This window comes from Lichenostomus cassidix, chromosome 11, assembly GCF_008360975.1.
Source record: "Lichenostomus cassidix isolate B80296 chromosome 11, HeHo_3.0, whole genome shotgun sequence".
Classification (NCBI taxonomy): Eukaryota; Metazoa; Chordata; class Aves; order Passeriformes; family Meliphagidae; genus Lichenostomus; species Lichenostomus cassidix.
Genome location: NC_139492.1, coordinates 9,234,966 through 9,257,727, shown reverse-complemented (window position 1 = coordinate 9,257,727; position 22,762 = coordinate 9,234,966). Strand labels below are relative to the sequence as shown.

Sequence of the window (22,762 nt, the reverse complement as noted above, 5' to 3'; positions counted from 1 at the left end):
GCAGCTGTCCTGCATCCATAAATCACTGTATGCAGGTACTGTTAATGTTTGCCTAAACTTTGTTCCCTCCTCACTGCCTGCAGGGTTTGCAGAATCCCTTAAGAGATGTGAGGAAATAAACCATTAAAACTAACCTGCTTAGTACCTTCTAAAACATATGTTCTGTTTCTATAAGTAAGCATTAAAACCACAGTAAGTAAGCCATTAATCTTTAATAAAACTTTTGTTAAAAAAAGCATATTTCTGTTCCCTGGCAGGGAATATTACAGCTGCTCACAGCTACTGAGACTGAACATTTCCTTTTCCAGTGCAGATGCTGTTGGCACTGCTGGGCTGAGCCCAAAATGTCTTCGAAGCTGGATCAACAAGGTCCATGAATATTCAGGCATTGAGGAATTTGGGCAGATATCCCAGAAGTGGCAGGACCTAGTGCTGAGTTTAAACCTCTCCCAGCTTTTTGTGCTGGAAACACAGCTATTCATATGGCTTTGTGCTCTAATGGGAGCATTGAAGACTGTGAAGCAAATAAACAAATAAAACGCTCCTTTGTTGATTTTAAAAAGGTATTTTAGCTTTTTTCCCTTCTTATGCAGCTAGTAACAGTGCTGCCCCTCACAGAGCCACACACACTATTGTTCAGCAGCTGCTGCTTGTCCATCCCTTTGGATGAGAACTGTTGCTTTGCTCTTCCCCCTCGAGAGTAGTAATGCATGGGGACAAAGCTGGCCAGGGGTTATTTTCTGAAGGGCTCAGGTCACAGCATTTGTTCTCTCTGCCACAGCTCGGCGTGGAGCTGGGAAAGCAGGTATGACAGCCACACATCCAGGGAGTGTGGCAGGGAAGCAGAGGAGGAGGGGCATGAGGAAGCCGAGCTGCTGCTGCTGCTCTGCCGCTGCTCCAAGCTCCCAGGACAGCCTCAACCTCTGCTCTCCTGGCACAGAGTTTTTCTGTGCTACAACAGCATCAACTGCCAAACTGGATGCCACCTCCTGGATGACACAAACTCCTCAACCCCCTTTTTTGCCAGTCCTTGGAATAATCTGCACCAGAGACAGAGAGAACTTGGAAGAATCATCTGAAGAAAATTGCTCCTCAAAGGAAAGACACAGCATTGGAAAAGGCAAAAGTTCACCTCTGGCCACCCCTAACAAGCACAGAAGTATCTGCCAGCAGTCAGGGCTGCAGTGACTGCTCCTTGCCTGGCTCCATGGAGGAGCAGGAAGACAAATTTGTGCTTTCCCTTGGAGCCAACGCCAGCAAGTGCGGCCTTGAGACCAACCAAACAGAGGCCCCAACATTCTGGGCAGGAGCAGCCAGGGGTGGCCCGGAGGTGGTGATTGTACCAGTGCTTTTTGGGTTGATTTTTCTTCTGGGAATGGTGGGAAACACGTTAGTGTTGGTTGTTTTGGGGCGTCTCCGGCCCGGTGGCCGTCCATCGCGCAGTGCCACCAACATCTTCATCCTGAACTTGAGCATTGCAGACTTCTCCTTTCTGCTCTTCTGCGTTCCCTTCCAGGCCACCATCTACTCCCTGCCAGAGTGGATCTTCGGGGCCTTCTTTTGTAAGTGGGTTCACTACTTGGCCATGGCAACCATGCTGGTCAGCATCTTCACCCTGGTGGCCATGTCAGTGGACAGGTACATCGCCGTGGTGCACGCCAGGCGCTCGCCCTGCATCCGCAGCAAGCGCAACGCTGCCCTGGGCGTGGCTGTCATTTGGCTGCTGTCCCTGCTCATTGCTGTCCCCGTGGCTCAGCACCAGGCCCTCATGAGTGGCCATCAGCAGGCACCCAACAGCTCTTTCTGCTGGGAGCACTGGGCAAACGGCTCCACAGCCAAGCAGATGTACAAGATTACAATCCTGCTGGTGGGATACCTCCTGCCCCTGCTGCTCATCACCTGCTGCTACGCCAAGGTGGGTGTGAGGGATGGGAATGAGGTTTAAATGGAGGGAAAGATCCCAGACTCTTGGTGGCTTGTGTGTGTACACAGCTACACAGCCACACAGCCAAATAACTGATCCAACCCTTTGCACATTCTCTCCTGGTGCAGAATAATTTTTTGAGTCAGGGGGAGGGAAGGAAAGCAGAGAATGAAATTACACCAGCTCACATAAAGGATTATAACTACTAAGATGACATCCAGCCTGACACCCAAACCCCCTAAAGACTCTTGCTGTTTTTCATATTTTTCATTTTGTTCTTTCTGAGCAACAAATGTTTGCTCCCAGCCAGAGAAAAAACCTATGGGGGAATAAATATTTCCAGGTTATTGCTGTGCTGTAATCAGGTTTCAAAAGCTAGATCTAGATGTTTTTAAATGAGATTTGCCTTCAGAGCTCCAACACTCCTTATGACTCTCCCTCTGAAGGGTGAGCCCACTCCGCATTTGTCTGTGCTGCCTTCAGGAGCAGCAGGACAGCCCCACCAGGGTCCAGGACTGGCAGCCTGCTCTCTGCCCGTGTATATCATCAGCCTAGGGAATAAATGAAGACAACCTGAGGCACAATATAAAATTCAAAGCCCATGTGAAAACTCCTGTGGGTTTCAGTATAGTGCCAGCTGAGCTCTTAATATGTGCTGAACTACTGGAAGCTTAGCGGTTTTAATGCTCTTTCCAAACCTTGTTTCTTGAAAGAGAAAGTGGAGAGTTTAGAATTAAAAGTCTGAAAGCATCAAATTCATCTTTGAAGTCATGTTAAACAAATTATTTTAAATTTTTGGTGCTTTTTTGAGTAGTTCAAGTATTAATATACTAAATGCAATTTCCCATTCAATATATTGCTCCTTTTTCCCCCCGAGGTTTTATACCATCTCCATACGAAAGTAAAGAACATTTCCAAGAAGTCAGAGAGATCAAAGAAGAAGGTAAGTATCTTTGGTTTACAGTAAATTGACTGTAATATAATAGATATGTCAGTTTTATAAAGCAATCTGCCTGGTCTGTGCTGATTCCAGTTGATTTAGAGCTGTTACAGTTTCTTCCACACTGATGTGGAAAACAAAGTGTCATATTGATATAAAAGAGTATAGTCTGAAACTAAGACCACTCAGTTCCTGCTTCATTCCTGTAATTTCAAGAAAACTTGAGCTATTATCCTCCTCCCATCCCTAGGAGAAGAGTGTTTGGGTTTGCTCTGTTTTGGTTTTCCCACTTGGGGCTTGGGGACTTTTTGCCAGTTTGTTTTGTGGGGCTTTTTTGTTTTTGAACAGGTAAGTAGTAAATTTTGCAAACAGCTGTTTGTTCAGCTCTCACTACACTCATTTAGGCTACATAAGTGAGTAAAGGTCTCAAAAGAATCAAATTGCAGACTCAGAGTCCTTGTTGAACAAGATTTTCCAGTGAAACGGTTGCCAACATTACCACTGCAAACAGTTTGCTTTGCCATTCAGCATTTCAGAAGCTATAAGAACTTTCCTCAAATCTGAACACTTCAAGGTAAAACATAGTTAAGAAAGAAAGAAAATTCCATGGAGCTCAGGGAATGCTCTTGCCATAAGCAGCATCCCACATGCTGGCCAGAAACACATTGTTATTGTTCTCCATAGGCTGCTTCTGAAAAAAATACTGTTACCAGGTAAGAGTTTTAAATGTCAAGACAGACTTATTTCTGGATCTATAGCTTTCATTGACTTTGCTGGAGCCTTGGTGTAGTACCAGTCCCTCCAATCCCAGATCCTGTAACACTGATAACAGGCAGAATAGACATCATTCTTTCTCATATAGTGTGAGCCACAAAACACAGAAATACAGTGGGAAGCATTACTGGGACAAATCCAAATTAAAGCCACCTGAAAGGTCATAGAGAGCTGGAATTTATCTGCTATTAGTACATCCTGGAATCTGGAAACAGCATGTGAACCTCAATAAGACAAACATTTACAGAACAAGTGGGACACTGCTGGATCCAGACCTAGGGTCTGGCCAAATGAACAGTCCCAGTGTTGTGCAAGTATATGCCTGACTTTCCTAGCTGCATTGCTGCAGCAAAGAAAGCAAAATAATCCCGGATTTAACTGACTCTGAGTATGCAATGTGATGTGGAGCCCAGGTACTTGGTACTGCAGTTCAATCTCCCCCCTTAAAGATGGTATTTTATCAGTAATTACCATTACTAGTGATCTTTCTGCTGTCTGTCATAGTCCCATTTGCCACAACATTGTACTCAAAGTCTGTGTTATTTGAAGATATGTGAGGGCTAGAAGGACAGCTTAAGAGAGCCCTGTTTTCTTAGGACAAACTGCTCATGGGTAATGTTTAAATACACTATTGTAAAGTTGGTTACAACCACCTTTTGTTTGAATGGGTCCAGTTCACGAATAATCCAGAGAGCTCTGACAGCTGCCATCCCCCCAAGTCAGTGTTCAAACACCTGCTGAAAAGAACAAGTTTGTCTTTAGCAGAATCCTACGAAGGACAGATAGGCACATATCACCAGAAAAAGGAAGGGTTTGTGCTTGGTTTGTGATCTATAAGCTTTTAAGTTACTGGATGATTATGTTCAAACTACAGCAACCTTTTCAATTTATGCACACATGAAACTGCAAAAATTTCCCTTGTACAAAGTTTGTTGCATCCTGACTACATATTCTGTTATCAAGAGAGTTTGACCTTTATTCAGATTCCCACTTTGAAATTTTTATATAAGTTTGCCATCTACATGCCAAAGTTGGACATGCTCAATTTAATGTGCTTTTCCATTTATATGTAACACTGTGCATTAGATCAAGGAAGACATTTAGAACTTTTTGCAAGCCTAGGCTGAAATTCTGCATGATGAACTAAGACTGTGCCTGCAGAAGAGACACATGCCTGGCTGTTTCCCCATTTAATGCCATACCACCTGCACAAGTTTGCCAGTCTTGGAAATCAGACAGTGTGATGCCACAGGATTCCACTTTGAAGTTTTAGACAATCATTTTTTGAGGCCAGCCAGCAAGACCACATACTAAGAAATTCTGTGCACCCCTTTACCACAAATAAAGTATGTTTTAGTTCTGTTACTTCTTTTCTGAACTATGTACAGCAAGCCCGTAATTTGGCTCAGAGGAAAGTTAACAATTCCCTTCCTGACAGTGTTGCAAAGTGTTTCATAAGAGCCCAGCCCCAGGAACTCTGATTGTACATCTGCCTTAAATAAGGTGATTTAATGATGGAAATTAATGCAAACCAAGATCTATCATGGCCCTGTGGTGTTTCACTGGCCTCCTCACTGGAGCACACCAGGGTTCCCTCAGTGTTTATTCAGTTCTGTTTTGTACATCTTTAAAGAACAAATAAGCCTTGCAAACTTAACAATCTGAAATGCTTTTTCAAGTTTAAGAATATTTCTTGGGGTGTGAATTTCACAGCTGTTTTGCAAGATCACTTGAAAGGACAGTAGGAGTTGTGGGACCTTGAGGCCTAAAGCTTCAATTAACAGACCAAATGAGCCATTTAAAGACAACAAATTATTACTATGCTTTTCTATTGGTTAGCTCCAATAGAAAGGTGAGCTGTGCTCACCTGGTTGGTAAGCAAATCAGCTGTTCATTGCTTCCAGAGCTAAGTAAATACAAAGTCATACAGAGTTTATTTGGGACACTCCCTGGTGTGCAGCATTTTGAAGGTCATTCAACAGCTTGAGGTAAAACACACAGAACTCCTTCAAGGTATATGGTATTCCTGAACATCTTGGCCAAGAGAGGCAGATAAAAGTTGCACTGTAACTGCTTTCCTACATGCTAAACTAATTATTTGGCTATTGTTCATGCAAATTGAAGGTTTTCATGTAGACAATGAATGTGATGTTCAAGGCCTTGGCATTTTAGCAACAGTAAATACAGCAAAGGAGCTTGGAACATCCTGGGACCCACTGTGCAAAAGAATATAATTCAGAAGTGAAATCCTGCACGTTGTTTGGTTAACAGGAGCCCAGGGCAGCAGGAATTAAGAGCATCATTACCAATTAGGGGATAATGGAAAAATCACGATGCTCATACGCATTTATGAATATCAAGTGAATAAGTTTCAAGGGCATCAAGGGTGGAGATTAGTGGCATGATGACAGAATGAGAGATGTACAGATGAGCAGTTTGAACAGTGCAAGCAAGCTGCTGGGAAATGAAGAGTCCCTCTTTGCACATAAAGCAAGTAACCGAAATTAACTGATAATGTCTGAAAATATATTTACTTCGATCCCTCCTCTTCTTCATCTGCTATCTCTGACTCCAAGAAAGAATACACAGAACAATGAAAAAGAATCATTTGAGTGATTTCAGACCACTGAAAAATTACACTCAAGTGTAATAAAAAAAAGACCAAAGGGCAGTGAGAAGTGCTTTAGAAGTAATTAACAGATGTGTGCACTACTTGAGAGTCAGTATGGCATTTTTTGAACCAGCTGGCTGAAACATTCTGCATTTATCATTATAAGCATGTTTCTGGAGATCAGATCATGCTTGGAACCTTTGTGTTAGAACTTTATGGGTAAAAAGGAAAAGAATGTTTGCAAAGGCATCAGGGGGAGTTAGATTTGCAAACAAAGCAAACAAGAATGTGGCACCAGGAGTGGAGAACCTGGCAGTTTTCACTTTGCATGTTGACTCAAAGATGGCCTCAGAGCAAAAGGGATGTTCTTGGTTGAGTATCCTGGAATCTAAAGCCACAAAACTGTTTTCCTCAGAGGTTGGTAAGTACCTCCAGCAGTACAGTGGTATATTGCACTAAGCCACATGTCTTTCCTGGGCACTGACATAGGGTACCTGCAGTATTTAAAACAAAAGCTTTAGGCACCATGGGTCACTACATTTTTTCCACGTCTTCACTACAATAAATTACAATATATAGTGAAGTCTGTAACTCTGTAGCTTACCATAATCAAGTCTGGGGCAGTCAAAACATGTGCCAATTTTCTCTCAAACTTTAAGGAAAAAAGATAAAGTTAGAATGAGCATAACAGGAGAAAATATTTATTAGTAAATCACATAATCAGATATCAGACATCTTCCTACAGAGCAGTAATAAAGGAAGTGTTAGTCGTTATTTGCTGATAAGACTGTGTGGAAGAACAGGCATAGGATTCTTTATGCTTCTTCATTTAGAATTAAGGAAGAAAAAAAGAGGGAACACCATATTCAGGAAACAGCAGGTGCCTCACTAATGAAGCCCAGTTTTTCTGCAAGCCAGTACTGTTTAATAAAAACCTAATTGAATGTTCTTTCCCATTTCTGTGTGGCTGAGGTACACAGTAGAAATGGATGGTCTGATCAGCTCTGAAAAATTATGTGCAGCTGGGCTGTCTCCAACTGGCACTAAATTAGGAAAGTGACAAGCCCTCTACCCCTCTAGACTGTTCTGTCCACTCTATGTTTTAATCTCAGGACTGTTTATTCATCTAACATTCAGGTAGTTCTTCCTAAAATAGGTAAATCCATGGAATACTTGAAGCATTGAACTCATTACAGAACAATCTTAATTTTGCCCTTGACAAGATGCCTGACAATTTGAGGCAACTTCATTAGAAGCTTATCAAGGACAACAGTTCTAAATGCAATTAAATGTTAAAGACTTCATCATCCTCCAGAATGCAGTATCTCTTCCAAAGTGTTTTTTAAACACATTTCCCATTGCTTTTTGAAGGACGGGGCAAGGCTAATAGTGAGAAATAGACTGTCAAGGGCCTGACAAAAAAATAACCAAAGGGCAAAACAGACAAGGAAAGGCAGGAAAGCATAAATAAGAGGCAGACGACCTACAAATGCAACAAAAGAATAAGTAAGTAAATTCAAGACAATCTGCACATGACAGAAACAAGGTGGGGGGAGGAATAAGAGAGAAGCTTATCTCATTATCTGACAAACAAAAATATCTCCTTGTCTTTGTTTGTCACCATGCTATTGATTCATTGTACAGCTTGAACACATTTACTTTGCCTGTTCAACAAATAACACAGTAATTTATTTTCTGGAGCAGCTTGAAAGGCTTCTAGGAGTATTTAGACAGAATTAAAGAACCCAGTAGTAGCCATTGCATATGTCTATTATGGACCCACCAAAACTTGGGAGTTGGAGCTGAAGGTTTGCATTAAGTGGAACAGCTTGACCAACAGTAATGCAGGAACTGTGCAAACTGTCACAGCCTGTGGAAGAAGCTTAAACAGTACACAAGCTATCAGTCCTCCATGGCTGGTCACAGCCTATAGTAACAGTAGTTTAAGCTACAGCAAAGTTACCACATAAAAAGCCAAACAGTGTTTTGTTTCAGTTTCCTCTATCTTAACTAATGTTTCCTAACTTGAAAAAACAGACACAAGTTCCATTTCCAAAACCTGTTTCTTGAGTCATGAATTATGTGCATTATTGTTCTAGTATTGCCTGCGTTTTCCATCTGCAAAACCCCAAAAGCTGGACCCCAGAAACAGCCTTGTGATATTACATAGCAACTGGAAACCCGTTTTGTAATACTCAGCCCTATGTTAAATGCACAGTTTGTTATTTCACAATAAAAAGGAAAAAAAAGCTAGGTATATAAGCCTTATTCAAAAGAGTATTTCAGTGCTTGTAGCCCCCTAATTTAAGCAGATGGATGCTATGAAAGGTTGCCAGGGTAACAAGCCTCAGCTACTTAACATTGCTAGAGGGTAAAGAAGTAGCACCATTATTGCTGGTGAAAGCTAATGATGGGACCTGTTTATTAATCATTTCTTTGGTACCCATCATACCACAGTAGGTAAGCTAGATCCCACAAGACCACTAGGTCTGTGTCTTTCAGTCTCATCAACTTCCAATCATACCAGCCTATTTTTAAGGATATCATCTGGCTCCCAGCATGGTCATTTGAGGATGTTCGGTGCTTTATTTTGCTTAGTCTTAGGGGAACATCTTTGCTGTCAGGCAGCATTCTAGTAGGTGAGACAAGGAAGTACCTGGAGTATGCCAGGTACACAATGAACAGACAAAGTAAATGTGTTTTTTAAAACAAACTTATTTGAGAGACCTATTTGACAGAAATCCCCTTTTTTTCAAACTTATATTGTAGTCTTGATCTGATGCAATAACATCATTCTGAGGGTTAATGGGTGTAACTAAATGCAGCCATGATAACCATTACTGCCTTTACTACTGACAGAGGAAAACAAACTCATTCTTTCCACAGACTCACTTGACCGCTGTGACCATTTAATCCACGATCTTGTCTTTTGCAGACAGCTCAGACAGTGCTTCTCGTGGTTGCTGTGTTCCTGCTCTCCTGGCTGCCACACCACATCATCACCATGTGGGCAGAGTTCGGGCACTTTCCCCTGAACAACATCTCCTTCACCTTCCGCATCATCTCTCACTGCTTGGCCTACGGGAACTCTTGCATCAACCCCATCCTCTACGCTTTCCTCTCGGAGAATTTCCGCAAGGCCTGCCGACAAGTCTTCACCTGCAAGTTCTTCCTGCGGCCGCTCTCCACTGAGAAACTGGCCAGAGTGCGCATGGAGAACTTCTCTACCACACACTCCACCACTAACGTGTAAATCGGGCTCACAAATGTGTGTCAGAAGGAAGAGGAGGGAAGAGGGTCCTGTCTGGGGAGAACATACATACAAATGCATTCCAGGGAGCAGTGGAGTCTGCAAAAATGTGGACTTTGCCAGATTTCTGGAGTGGTAGGAGACATTTCCCTCTGGCAGTGATGACATGTGACAGAGCTAGTCCTAGGGCACCTTGCTAGGCACTGGGCTATGTGCAACAGAAGTACCTGAATGACCATAGGAGAGTGCCCAAATGCAGTTGTAGTTGTGCCCATAGGATATAAAATGAGGTTTACACAGAAGGTGGAATATGCACAGAGAAGAAGAGAGCAGTTAACAGTCTGTAGACAGTCATTTAGATGTGAACAATGAGTGATGCAATGTTCAGAGAATAGTTTGGGAGAAGTCAGACTAAAGTCTTTGGATGTCTTTGTTTCAACAAATTTGACTGTATGTGAGCTACATACACATTTAGCTTACTACCTGGGGTAGGGTCTCTAAATCTCCTTGAAGGCTTTGCTGTAGCATTCACATATTGGGCAGTTACAGCTTTCACATGACGTGTCAGAGACATTGGCTGTCTGCATTTGGTGGCTCTGCATTAGCTCTGTGTCCCAGGCTCTCAACGTCTGCGTGCTCCTGTGTATTAATTACTGCTGCTAATCACTGGCTGCAGCAACTCTCTCTTGGTGAGCAACAGTAGGAAAGTGATATTTCTCAATGTATGCTTAAAAGAACTGTGATTTTGTTTGAAAGTAGTCTGCAAAAAGTTTTGTTGGTAAATATAGTGTTCTCTACCTAGCCAAGGCTTTTATTAGCCACTTTAGTATATAAATGCCTGAAATTTTGTGATGGGGTTTTTTTTGTTTGTGGTTTTTTGACAAACTGTTGTGATCAACAGTGCTCTAGCAACAGTTAAGGGCATTTGTACCAAGTTCAAGGTTACTACTTGTAACTATATAAAGTGTGTATTACTTCAAAAGTAGGGAACAGATGGCTGAAAGAACGTCATTATTTCACTGTGTTGTCTAATTTAGTATTTGTGTGTGCACAATCCAGATTGACCTGTTCATGGATTGTAAAAATGTGACTTACAGGAGTTAGTTAAACTACAAATTAATTGCCATCCATGCAATGAACAGGTTTCCAGTCTCTAAAATGGATCACTCTTTCACTGCATTTCTAAAACTTGGAAGCCTTTGTATTAAACAATTTTACTGCAGTTTGTAACTTCCTTTAAGAGCCCCTTAAGTATGCAATATGAACAGAGGACATGTGTACAACAGGATAAGGTCATATTGCCTATCTTTGGGTGATTATCTGTGCAAGTTTTCGTTCTTTAGCTTTGACACTCAGTGTACTATGAGTAGCTCCAGCACATTATTTCCTCAGGAACTAATGATTTAGATCCAATGCTATGATCTTCTCATTTACCATAATGTAGAAATCTACTATTTCTATATTCCAAATAATAGCACAGCCCAAAGTGGATAGCATGGGGAAAACAGCAGCTAAAAGAAAAGGTTGTGGTTTTCACTGCAAAAGAAATCACAGCTCAAATGCTTATTTGTGTGATTACTTACCATGGAGACAAACTAGCAGCTAGATATGAAATAGCCTCACTTCAATTCTCTAGGTTCGAAGCAAAATAGGACAATGGCACAACATTCAAAAGAAATCCTGCACTCACTGTTACCTGAGAGTCATTAGAACCTCTGAGCCAACACACTTCTTTCATTTAACAGGAGACATGTTTTGGTGTGTGGAGGTTAGGGTTTTTTGGGATTTTTAGTCAGCTCAGAAACTGGATATGTCACTAAAGTATGCAGAAAAAAATGTGCAGGAAACACTTTGGGGCTTTTAAAATTTTATTTAATACAGCATGAAGAAGCAAGATTCCATTTTTCAGTGAAAGGTAACCATAAAATAACAAATTAAGGCCCTAAAAGAGCCTCAAGCATTATTGTGCCTTCTCGTTCCCACTGAACTTTACAGGTATCTGGTCTAGAATTCTCTGAATGAACAGCTACATCACAAGAAAATCAAGCATCATTTGTCCTTTAGTTCTTCTACTTCTATCTCTAACTGGTCAAAGGTATATCAGGGTTTCCTTCCTGCCACAGTAGCAATTTCTAAGTTTTAATAACGCATGTTAGCTGATGGTGGTGGGCAGCAGTGAAACGCAACAGAGCTGTATATCATATAGACATACTTTCTTTTTGATTTGAATTTAAATTATTAAGTCTCAAAATAAGTAAACCAAATCAACTGATGAAGTAATTCTTCAATCTTCTCCAAAAGCATTCTGTTACTCACTTTCTAGTTTCCTTTGGGAAAGCCATGTGTTGTGATGGCCATGGAAATGACTACTGCAGCTTCCAGAACAGTGCACAAAGTTAACCTCATCACCTTGTTCCAAAACTCAACTCTATTCTTTTCACTCTTCCTTACACACAGCACTCATTCCACATATTCACTCTGCCTTAATCACTTCCCGGTAAGCCCCTACCAGGGACTGCCTGGCAACCTGAATCAACCTCCTTTAGGTGGAGGTTTACTAATAGAGGAGTCCATTCCTGGGAGACCTGTCCTTTTCCGGGCTGCAGTCTCTATTTTCCGTACCAGGTCCACATCCCACCGATGGGTGACAAAACTAACCACAGCTCCAGGTGCCTTGCTCCCAACCCGGCCAGCTCTCCCTGCGCGGTGCAGGTAGTCCTGCAGGGTGTCTGGGAAGTCATAGTTGACCACCAGCTGCACACTGCTGGTGTCCAGCCCCCGCGAGGCAAGGTCAGTGCACACCAAGACAGACACATCACCCTTCTGGAAGGAGGCAAAGATGCCAGCTCTTGCAGCTGCCGACATCTGTCCCTGCAGCCTCAGGTGCTTGATTTTGTGGTCGTCCAGGATATAGCCCAGCCAGTTGACAGTGCCGGCACTGTTGCAGAAGATGAGAACAGCCCCACCAGATGAGTGGCGCTCTTAGAGCAGCTGCAGCAGCTCGGGCAGCTTGTCCTGGCCTTTGAGGCGAACAAACTTCTGCTGGACGTGAGGCGGCAGGCGGTGCAGGCTCTGGGTGCTGAGGGTGACAAACCGGCCCACATCGGTGAACCTCGCCAGCGTCTCGCTGAGCCCCGCGGGGAAGGTGGCTCCGACCACCACCACCTGCGTCCTCTCCTCGTCGGGAACGGCGGGACCGGCAGCGCCGGCGGCCAGGGGCGCGTGTGCCAGGATCTCCTCGAGCAGCTCCGTGAAGGACTCGTCCATCAGCGAGTCCGCCTCGTCCAGCACCATCCAGCGCAGCCTCTCCAGGGCCAGGAAGCGCCGGCGCAGCGCCTCCCGCAGCGCTCCGGGGGTGCCCAGCAGCACGGCGGGGCCCGGCGGCGGAGCCCGCAGTTGTCTCCGCAGCCCGCCCGCGGCCCCGCCGCCCGTCACCCCGCGCACCGCCAGCCCCGCGGGCGCGCACAGCGCCGCCGCCACCGCGCCCACCTGCGCCGCCAGCTCCCGCGACGGCAGCACCACCAGCCCGCGGGGCGCCGCCGGCCCCGCCGCCTCCGCTGCCGCCTCGGGGTGGCCGAGCAGCCGCTCCAGCAGCGGCAGCAGGTACGCCAGCGTCTTCCCGCTGCCCGTCTCGGCGGCGCACAGGGCGCTGCGGCCGCGGCGCAACGCGGGGATGGCGAGGCGCTGCACGGCCGTGGGCCGGCCGATGGAGAGCCGCTCCAGGCCGGCCAGCAGCGCCGGCTGCAGCCCCATCTCGGCGAAGGTCGGGCCCTGTCCCGCCTCAGCCGGCGGCGCCTGCAGGGCGGGAGCAGCCTCCTGCGAGGGCTCCAGCTGGAAGTAATCCCCGTACGCCTTCCGGTGCTTCCAGCCCGCCGACACCAGCGGCGGCTGCTCCCAGCGCCCCACCGTCTGCCAGCGGGGCTGGCTCAGCTCCGGCCGCCGGCTCCGCAGCAGCAGCTTCCCGGGACGCGGCGGTGCCGCCTCCCCCTGCCCGCGCCGCCGGCGCTGCGCGCCCCGCTGCAGGCGCAGCCGCAGGGCCCAGGGAACGCGCACCACGGCCTCGGGGGGGTGCGGGCTCCCCGCCGCCGCCGTCCCGCTGCCCGCCGGCCGCCGCGGCAGCAATAGCGGGAGGGCGAGTGCCGGCCCAGCCCGGCCCAGCGCCATCGCGGCTCCCACGTGGGGCGGCGGCGCTGCCCGATGACGCCTGAAACAGGCGCTGGCCCCGTTCTGCCCGCCCCGCCGAGCCGCGGCACAGTCACGCGAGGGGTGAGTGCGGCGGGCGGTGCCGGTCCATGTCCCTGTCCCTGTCCCTGTCCCTTCTCGTTCGCCTTTCCTCGCTGCCGGCTGAGCGCTGTCCCCGCGGGACAGACACGGCCCTGGGGGCTCTGGCAGGGGCGGCCCGGCGCCCCTCGCCCGGGGAAGGAGCCGTGTGGCGGGAAGCATCGCCCGGCGCCCTGGGCTCCCTCACGGCTGGCTCAGCCGGACCGCGCTGCCGGGGAGCTCCGACACACCGCAGGGACACCGCCGCCCCTTCCCGGCACAGGACACGTCTGTGCTTGCGCTAGGAAATGACACTCCACGGCAGTCCCCCTGGGCTTTCTCTTCCAGGTGGTACAGCGACAGGAATGACGGTGAACACCCCGCTGTGTTTCAGAGGAAAGAAGATCCTGGCTCCGATGGTGCGGGTGGGAACACTGCCCATGCGTCTGCTGGCTCTGGACTATGGAGCCGATATCGTGTACTGCGAGGTATGCAGGATGAGCAGATGAAGCGTTTATGTGATAACATTGTTATTAAGAAAAGGACGAATGTACTTTTTTCACTATGTGACTTGTTCTTTTTACACATAGTTTTCCATTAAAAATGAGGAAAGAAGAATCTCTGTGGCTTAAGGCATTTCTCCGGGCAGTTCTCAAGTTATGGCAAATCCATGTTTTAAGGCTGTTCACTAACTTCGAATAATTTACACCATAACAATTTCCTCAACTTGTACTTTCATTTGTGGGTTTTTTTTTTGCGGGGGGGGGATAGTAGTATTTTTCTTTTGGTTTTTTGGGTTTTTTTGGTTGGGTTTTTTGGTTTTTTTGTGGACTCAGAACTTTGAAGGAACTTTGAAGACTGACTGTCTCATCTGATTAGTTCTGCTGTGCATCCATATATTTCTACTCACAACACTGCTGTCCTTGTTTCTTAACCACTCCTTTTAAAGCTGTCTGAAATTGGGGTCTGGGTCCTCAGCACAAGAAAGATGTGGACCTGTTAGAGTGGATCCAGAGGAGGTCACAGTGATGATCATGGTGCTGGAGCACTTCTCTTACAAACACAGGCTGAGAGAACTGGGATTGTTCTCTCTGGAGAAGAGAAGGCTCTGAGGAGAGCTCGTTGGGCTCTTCCTGTACTTAAAGGGGCTTTTAAAAAAGAGGGACAGCAACTTCTTACAAGGACAGATAGTGATAGGACAAGGGGGAAGAGTTTTGAACTAAAGAGAGGAGAGCTTTAGATTAGGTGTTAGTAAGAAGTTCCTTACCCAGAGGGTGCTGAGGTACTGGAACAGGTTGCTCAGAGAAGTTGATGTCTCTAGATAATTATTTAATAAAATGGACAACTGTTGAGAGCTGACTGGGTGAAACAATTCAACTCACTGAGACTTTATCCTTTCTTCTCAGGAGCTGATTGACATAAAGATGCTGCAGTGTAAGAGGGTTATAAATGGCAAGTATGGCATTTCTTTTGATATTCCCTGTAAGCAGTCTCTTTTCTAGTTAAGAAAAAAGGTAATTACTTCTCTGAAGCATTTTTTTAGTGATCATAATGATGTATCAGTACTTATAATCTCACTAAACTGTATCCAGAGACTTACAGTAAGCTTTTTAAGTGCTACCCTAGACCTGTTTGTTGCTATACAGTTTCATACTTTCAGTTTGTATGGACTGCAGTAGAAACAGTTTCCAGTCATAAGTCTTTTTAAATGTAAGCTGTTTGTGACATGATAATATACACACCTTTTAGTCTACTGCAATAAGGAAGCAACACATACAAGATCTCACTGTTTGTCATTCATTTATTAACTTGAGGTCCATGAGCTGGACTTGGTCTAACAGGATTGTCTCTGCCTGTTCTTAAAAAGATATCTTTAAGACCTGGCCCTACCTGAGTGGCATAGAAACAGTTATTTGCAGTGTTCCTGCTGGGAAACAGAAGTTCACTACAAATCTCCTCTCTCCTCCTGCCCCTTCCCAAAAATAGTACTGTTTATTCTGGCTGAGTCATCATTGGACTGGTTCTGGTGTTGATGTCCAAGGAAAAGGTTGTGGGGTTATGAAGGAGCACTGTGGGAGGGAATTAGCAATGTGTAAGAAATGTACTGCAAGGACATACAGAGCCATTAGCTCTGCTGTTTGTGGAAAACTTTGTCAGCATTTCATTTATATACAAATTACAGTCATATTATAGTCATATGACTTTTAAAATTTTTACATCTGTCTAGAATTTTTGTCTGTTCTGTTTTTCATTTCGTACAGAAGTACTTGAAACGGTGGACTTTGTTGCACCTAATGAAAGAGTTGTTTTCAGAACTTGTGAAAGGGAGAGGCACCGTGTTGTCTTCCAAATGGTAAGAAACCAGATACTCTTCTAACAACAGAGTTAAATGAGGTAGCACTGCTAACATGTTGTTGTCAGTCTAAAGCAGCTCTCTGTATTGCAGACTGTCAATTTCTTGGTGCTTCAGGTGGAGGTGAAGTTTCATACCAAATGTGTTGCAGAATTTCGAAGCTGTTGGTAGAAGTCAAGATGCTACATTGTAAGCTCTCCTTACAGCTGTTTTCAGGAGAGGTGATTCAGATGAATTCTGTGCTCACTGATAGCGGCTTGTTTTTGTAATAGGTGTCTTAGATATATTTTGGAACTTATAGATGCCAAAAAGAAATTGTGGTGATGTCTGATCACAAATTGAAGTTTTGCACTGTCCTGTAAACAGTCCCACTAGAAAGACTGAAAGAAATGGCATTGTTTGGTATAGAAAAGAGGTGATTAATGTGTACATGAGCATTGCACAAGTGGATTAAAGGCTGCTGGAGAGAAAAAGGTAGCAATTTGCTCTTAGAGACCACTTTGTGTAGGACAAAAGACAATGGGGCTCGGAGGGAGAGAGTGCATGAGAGCACTGCATTAGATACTGAAAAGACCTTTTGCAGTGGTAATATAGCCCTGAATTAGGTTGCAGGTAGAGGCTGTAGAATTGTTATTAGTAGAGCTTCTTAGAACATTAAAATAGGTATCTGTTGCTGATGGGCTAAGAATATTTGATATTGGTGTAGGTAAAGAGGGCAGACTAACCTCCTTGGATTCCTTTTTGTATCACCTTTTATCATTCAGTGGCTGACTCTAGTACATGCTGTAGCTAAATATTTTAACTATCCACTGCCTCTGAGTGGATCTCTGTCTATACTAAATGTTCAGAGCAAATAAAGTTTTACACACACGCAAGTAAGCACCTTTTTTTAAAATTAATGTGATGATACTTTGTAACTATAAATTCTCTTCTTTTACCAACAGGGTTCATCAGATGCTGAAAGAGCCCTGGCAGTAGCTAAGCTTGTGTAAGTCATCTTCTCTCACCCCCTTTCCACCATGGATTTGTTTGGGGGTTTTGTACAGAGGAATTGTTGTTGAAGACAGTCTTTTGTGATTGAGAAGATCAAGGTAGCTCTTGATAGAACCAGGAAAAGTTCAGCTGCATAAATTCTGGGGTTGATGCATTTTTGCTGGTGCAAGTGTGTGCTTGATCTCTCTAGTTTGAATTTCCCTGGGTATTGCACAGCTGCAAGACCAATGCCCCTGAAAATGTCTCTTACTGTTTGTGGTTTAAAGCCTCCAATAATGTATTGTGCAGAATCTAAAAGTGGCTCTCAGAAGGGTGCTTCTAAACCTCCGCTTAAATAGATGGAAGTTTCCCTAGGACTTGATGCAGTGAGAGTGGTGAATTTAGTGGTGGATATACTTTAATAGAGGATTAAGTATAAATAAGGTGTTTAAGATGAGTACTTGCAGCTTCTGCCCAGCACTGGTTATTGAAACCTGTAGACAGAGTGATCTTCAGACCACCATTAAGATTTATGTATTTAACTTAAATAAGAGAGAAGCTAAACATTCAGAAGTTCAAATAAACTTTACCTTAAGTTTTCATTTAAGCCTTAATGATGATGGAACAAATTACCTGGAAAGATATCTATTTCTTGATTCTTGTTCTAATATGCTAAAAATATTCTAATTTTTCCTTCTCTTTCAGAGAGAGTGATGTGGCTGGTATTGATATCAACATGGGATGCCCAAAAGAATATTCTACTAAGGCAAGTGGATTTTGATTACTGCTAAATGAACATTTTCTGTCTTGGAGGTATGGAATGTGGGATATATGGTCTGGTCTTCAAATTTAAGCAGTAAAATTCTGGTGCAGAGAAAAATTGTAATAGACAGAAGATTCTCAAAAGTGTCATGGCCTTAATACAGTAAAATACCATAGGCTGTTAGAAAAGTAAATTCTATATGGCTGGAAAAAATGAAGTGACTTTTTTAGGGTTTTTTAATGTTTCTCCGAGGTCAATAATTTGTTAGGTGAATGAAATATGTTCTGCCTTGCTTTAAAAAAATTGAAAAAAAAAAGTCATCTGAGCAAGTGAACAGTCACAACTTAGCAATGCTTAATTCACTTATTTGTCAGTTTTAACTGGGAGGACAAGGGATCAGTTAAAACTTGATTTTTTTGCAGTAAAACACATGCAGTTCTAAATTAGTCCTGTATCTGTGGCTAGAACAAATCATGCAAACTGGTTGTGAGGGATGTTAAGCCACTTGGTGTAGAGATAAAGGATCAATATATTGGACCATGGCACTCCATTTTGATGTCAAATGCTCCACAGAACCATAATTAAGAACAAAACACAAAAATATCTACCTTGTACTAGGGTGAAAGATCAAAAGTTCAACTGCTGGTGAATGGTTATTCTCCAACAATAGTTCTGGGTCAAAAAAGTTTGTACAAAAAAGTTGTTGGTCAGTGCATCTATGTCTGAAGATTAAATAGTACAGGAAGAACAACTAAAATATTAAATTGTTCAGAATTATGTTAAATGTTCATTATTTCTGTTCAGTACTGGCACTTACTTTGTCTTAGTCTCTTATTTTAAATGTAGTGTGTAGACAGAAACTACTGACATAAAGACCTCTCAAATGTGGTGTGTAATGTTAAAACAATAAATCTGTTCAGCTGTCACTTAATAAGGAGAAACTGGATGATTATATTTGCTAAAAATAACTGTTTGAAATCCTGTCTGCTCCATAAAGTAATGAGAGCAAGCTGATGCCCTGAATTACTGCTTAATTATTCTGATGTATTTCTAGAAAATGTTGCACCAAAGCGTTCACTAATGCTCCTGTATTTTAAATTTTGCCATTTTTTCCTTAATACAACATTGTGCTTTTTTTGTGGTCTGCTATTAGGCAAAATAGAGTAGAAAAATATGCTTGCCTAGTGCATAATGGCTTCTGTCTATTTTCCCAGGGAGGTATGGGAGCAGCACTGCTGTCTGATCCTGACAAAATAGAGTCTGTAAGTACTGCCTGGTGGGGTTTGAGCTGCCTTGGAAAGAATTGTGCACTGTGCACTACTGAAAGCAGGCATGAGTTGAATAATGACAAATTTGTAATAGCTAGAGTGGAATACTCAGTTTAGAACACTGGAATTAAGGTTATAGATCAATATTCCTAATTTAGTTCTCCTTGCCATTGTCTGGACTATAAAATTGCTACCTTCTTTCATTTCAGTTTAAAAACTTCCAGTGTGATGCTGTATTTGTAAGTTTTACATGCTTATGCATGTAATTTGAAATTGTCAGAGTTCACTGGTCACCTCATATTAAAAGCAGTGTTGGAACTCCAGCAGCAGTTAATTGCTCTGTAAAAATCCAGGTGAAATGAAAAAGAAGTAAAAGTAAAAATGTCTTAGACTAGAAATAGGTTTGTGTATCTACTGGATAAAATTGTATATTCAGTTACAGATTGCATGTGTCTGTCTAGCATGTAAGATTCTTTATAGAGGAATAGTTAACAGTGTTACATTATTCTAATTCATCTTCAGGAGAGAAAGGAGGAGGGTTTTAGTAACCTCACTGTTGTGATCAGGTTTTTGTCTTTTTTTTTTCTTTTTCTAGATCTTGACCACCCTTGTTAAAGGAATTTGTAAACCAGTAACCTGCAAAATCCGCATTTTGCCCTCAGTAAGAGCATAAATCGTTGTGCTGAAGTGTTCAGCTGTTATTTCTCTGATTTACTATCAGTTAAAATATAAGATGTTCTAGGATGTTGTCATTGTATGCCTGTTGCTGTGAAATAGCACTTGGAATTACAATTTCTGCTTGGGATGCTGTCCCAGGCTGAAGGGTTATCTGACCTGCAGGTGCACAGAGATCATGATCGTGGGCTTGTCAGATTCCATGATATGCAAGGACACAGAGGCTTTTTTCCTCTAAATTTCTCAGCTAAGTAATTTTTCTGTCACAGAGGTACAAAAGGGTGTAGGACACCACCCCCTGAGCAGCCAGTTGATGCTGTTAATTTCTAGTTTTCACATGGGGCAGCCAATAGATGATTTCTGTTCTTTGAGACTGATTTTTCTTCCAAACAGTTCTCCTGTTCTTGCAGTTAGAACAGCTAGTGAAGTTACAGGTTCTGTCTTTTTCCAGACTTTTTTTACAGCTGTTGTAGCATCCTTACTGCTTTTTTTTTTTTGCAGATGAATTCTCCACATATTTTTAAACCTCCAAGAGATGATGATGATGTCTCTTTTAAAACTGATTATTTTGCAACTGTGTGTTTAATTACCTGCCTAGATACTGTGATTGCATATTACCTAAATAGATATTTCAGTAGATGAATGAACTTTACCTGAGCCAGCTTTGTTCAGAAGTCATTTATGTGTTCAGATAAACAAGTGAAGCTTGTGTGAAAAGAATCAGTAACCCAATCTAAGATAATTTTGGTTCTGAAGTACTGAAGTATTAAATCAGAGAACTGGCAACTTTCCTTTTTATTTTCTACAAATATCCTAGAGCCTCTTCCTTTTTATTTCAAGCTGGTTTTGCATAATGTCATCCATCAGAACAGCAGGTGAACTTCTGTCTCTGTGTCCATGCCAGCTGGGACATGTTGCAGTTTTCAGAGACTGAATCTGATTTGTTTGGGATGAGCCACAGACCTCCAGCATTTGAAAAGAAAATTAGTCTTATCTTTTTTTCATTCTCCCTTTCCCTAAAGCTGCATAAGACAGGCTAATGCAGCAATGTGTCAGTTTTGTTCCTGCCTTTTAAGAGCATCCTACCTCTTTGAAGATCCACTGGGAGCTTCCCCTTTTTCCTACTGGGCCTTTTGATTCACTGGTCATATATGAATATCCTTAGAATTTTTTAGATGCTGGTTAGCATTTTTAAGACACATCTGAGAGGAATATTTATAGCTGTGTGATTGCATGCTATGTTGATTTCAGAAGGCATCATCTTACTGAAAAGCATTTTAATTATAATTTACAGGATAGTCATTAGAGAGGACTTGCTAATCAAGTGTTTCAATCATTTTCAATTGACAGTCTGAAAACCTGTTGGAAAATATTCTCATGCTACAGAGTATTATGTTACCTGGTTTGAGAAACTTTGCAGTCTATAGTTTCAAGGAAGCATTGAAAATAGATTCTTATTTTTGCCGTAGTATGCTTTAATTGAAGTAGATATGAAATGGTTATACGTGTTGGGCTTTATTGATAAAATACAGGAATCACGTGGACACATGATAGTTATTCCTTTTGCTTTGAATTAAAATCATGTCAGTCTGTCTTATCCCTCAGGTTGAGGATACTGTGAATCTGGTGAAGAGAATAGAAAAAACTGGCATTGCTGCCATTGCAGTCCATGGAAGGTAAATTGATTTTGGGCAAGAAAGACTTAGATTTTTTTAGTTTGTTGATGGAGCGCAGTATGATATGACTGATACAAGTATACTCTATAGTCTAAATGTAATATATGGTTCTGATTTCAACTGTAAACAAAATTGGTGTTCTGGGAAATCCAGCTGGTAATTAGGGAATGGAATTGCTTGCTGCTCTTTTCCTAAATATTTTTTCTCAAAGACCAAGTAAAACAAAAATTATCTTGCATGCTTTGTCTCTAAAAAATCAAACATGTAAAATAAATAAGTGGAAACAAGCATATCCCAATAATCCTTGTGTCATGTCTGCTGTGATTTAGAGATCTATAAATTCCACAGGAAATCTTTGGTCTTGTCTTTTTTTGTTTGTTGGAAAGGAAGAAGGAGGAGAGGCCTCAGCACCCTGTGCACTGTGATGTGATCAAGGCCATATCTGAAGCTGTCTCCATTCCAGTAATAGCAAAGTAAGTTGGACTAATTAGCTCGTTGTGGTCACGTGCCTGTACCTAACTTAGGATTTGCAAGTGCAGGAAAAAGAACTGTGACTAATTATGTTAGTGCTAATTTTTAGTGGAGGATCTCATGACTTCATCAAAGAATATGCAGACATTGAGACCTTCCAGGAAGCAACAGCTGCCTCATCAGTGATGATTGCTCGTGCTGCCATGTGGAACCCCTCTATCTTCAGAAAAGAGGGGTTTTGCCCCTTGAAGGATGTTATGCAAGATTACATCAAATATGTATGTTTTTTTTAAGCTCTTACTTGTCATAAACATTGTTTAAAATTGTTAATCGAAATCTTACTGCAGTATCTTAACTCCTCATTTAAAAGGCTCGGGTCTGGGGATATTTTTAGCATAGTTCATGTGACATGAGTCTTGCATCACAACCACTGCTTCCTCTGTTTGATTTTGTTCAGAAATCTGTATTTGTGCATTTTAGCCCTAGTTTCTTGGGAACATTTATGAGGCTTACAAGGCTATCTAAAAATGTCCAGAAATTAGTCCATTTCTTTCGAAGTCACAGTTATACAAATTGAACAGAGTATTACATACAGTATACAACATTGAATATACCATATTTAACAGAAAAGTGAAGGAATATTAAATAGTTGCTTCTAGATTCCGTTTTAGAAATTAATTACTTTTCACAAGTACTGTCAAGAAGTATTCACAGCAGGGAAGCAAAGGGAACGATTTACCAATAAAGCAATTCTGTGTTTGAAGTACTGTAGCTCCATTAGCTGAGTCATTTAATAATAAAGTTCTATCCATTATTCAAAAGACA

General features: G+C 42.8%; 3 protein-coding genes across 9 annotated transcripts in view; 2 read left to right on the top strand and 1 right to left on the bottom strand.

The window, feature by feature from the left end:
* Nucleotides 1-919: 919 nt before the first annotated feature.
* On the top strand, nt 920-9,817 carry LOC146432277 (galanin receptor type 1-like). Of its 2 annotated transcripts, XM_085071204.1 has the most exons (3): nt 920-1,915; nt 2,802-2,867; nt 9,185-9,817. In XM_085071204.1, the coding sequence occupies exons 1-3, from the start codon at nt 1,208-1,210 to the stop codon at nt 9,500-9,502; spliced, it is 1,092 nt and encodes a 363-aa protein (XP_084927330.1). In that variant the 5' UTR covers nt 920-1,207; the 3' UTR covers nt 9,503-9,817. The 2 variants fall into 2 exon arrangements, 1 of the variants encoding a protein (XP_084927330.1); XR_014854409.1 differs by lacking the exons at nt 920-1,915; nt 9,185-9,817 and adding an exon at nt 4,725-4,936.
* Nucleotides 9,818-11,349: 1,532 nt separating this feature from the next.
* On the bottom strand, nt 11,350-13,695 carry DDX28 (DEAD-box helicase 28). The gene is given in 1 exon segment (XM_085071825.1): nt 11,350-13,695. A coding segment is annotated over 1 exon segment (1,632 nt). The 5' UTR covers nt 13,664-13,695; the 3' UTR covers nt 11,350-12,031.
* The window catches only part of DUS2 (dihydrouridine synthase 2), a 41,009-nt gene continuing 31,248 nt past the window's right edge, over nt 13,002-22,762 (top strand). For 4 of the 6 annotated variants that reach the window (XR_014854519.1, XM_085071829.1, XM_085071828.1 and 1 more), the window contains exons 1-11: nt 13,638-13,765; nt 14,108-14,247; nt 15,166-15,211; nt 16,021-16,112; nt 17,057-17,100; nt 17,790-17,850; nt 19,062-19,109; nt 19,711-19,776; nt 21,396-21,466; nt 21,853-21,939; nt 22,047-22,215. Coding sequence is in view for 5 of the 6 variants with exons in the window: in XM_085071829.1 (XP_084927955.1) it covers nt 14,125-14,247; nt 15,166-15,211; nt 16,021-16,112; nt 17,057-17,100; nt 17,790-17,850; nt 19,062-19,109; nt 19,711-19,776; nt 21,396-21,466; nt 21,853-21,939; nt 22,047-22,215 (807 nt within the window). In the remaining variant the exon portion in view is untranslated. Of the gene's footprint in view, nt 13,103-13,637; nt 13,766-14,107; nt 14,248-15,165; nt 15,212-16,020; nt 16,113-16,205; nt 16,334-17,056; nt 17,101-17,789; nt 17,851-19,061; nt 19,110-19,710; nt 19,777-21,395; nt 21,467-21,852; nt 21,940-22,046; nt 22,216-22,762 lie in introns of those variants that run through there. The other 2 variants (XM_085071831.1, XM_085071827.1) reach the window with 2 other exon arrangements.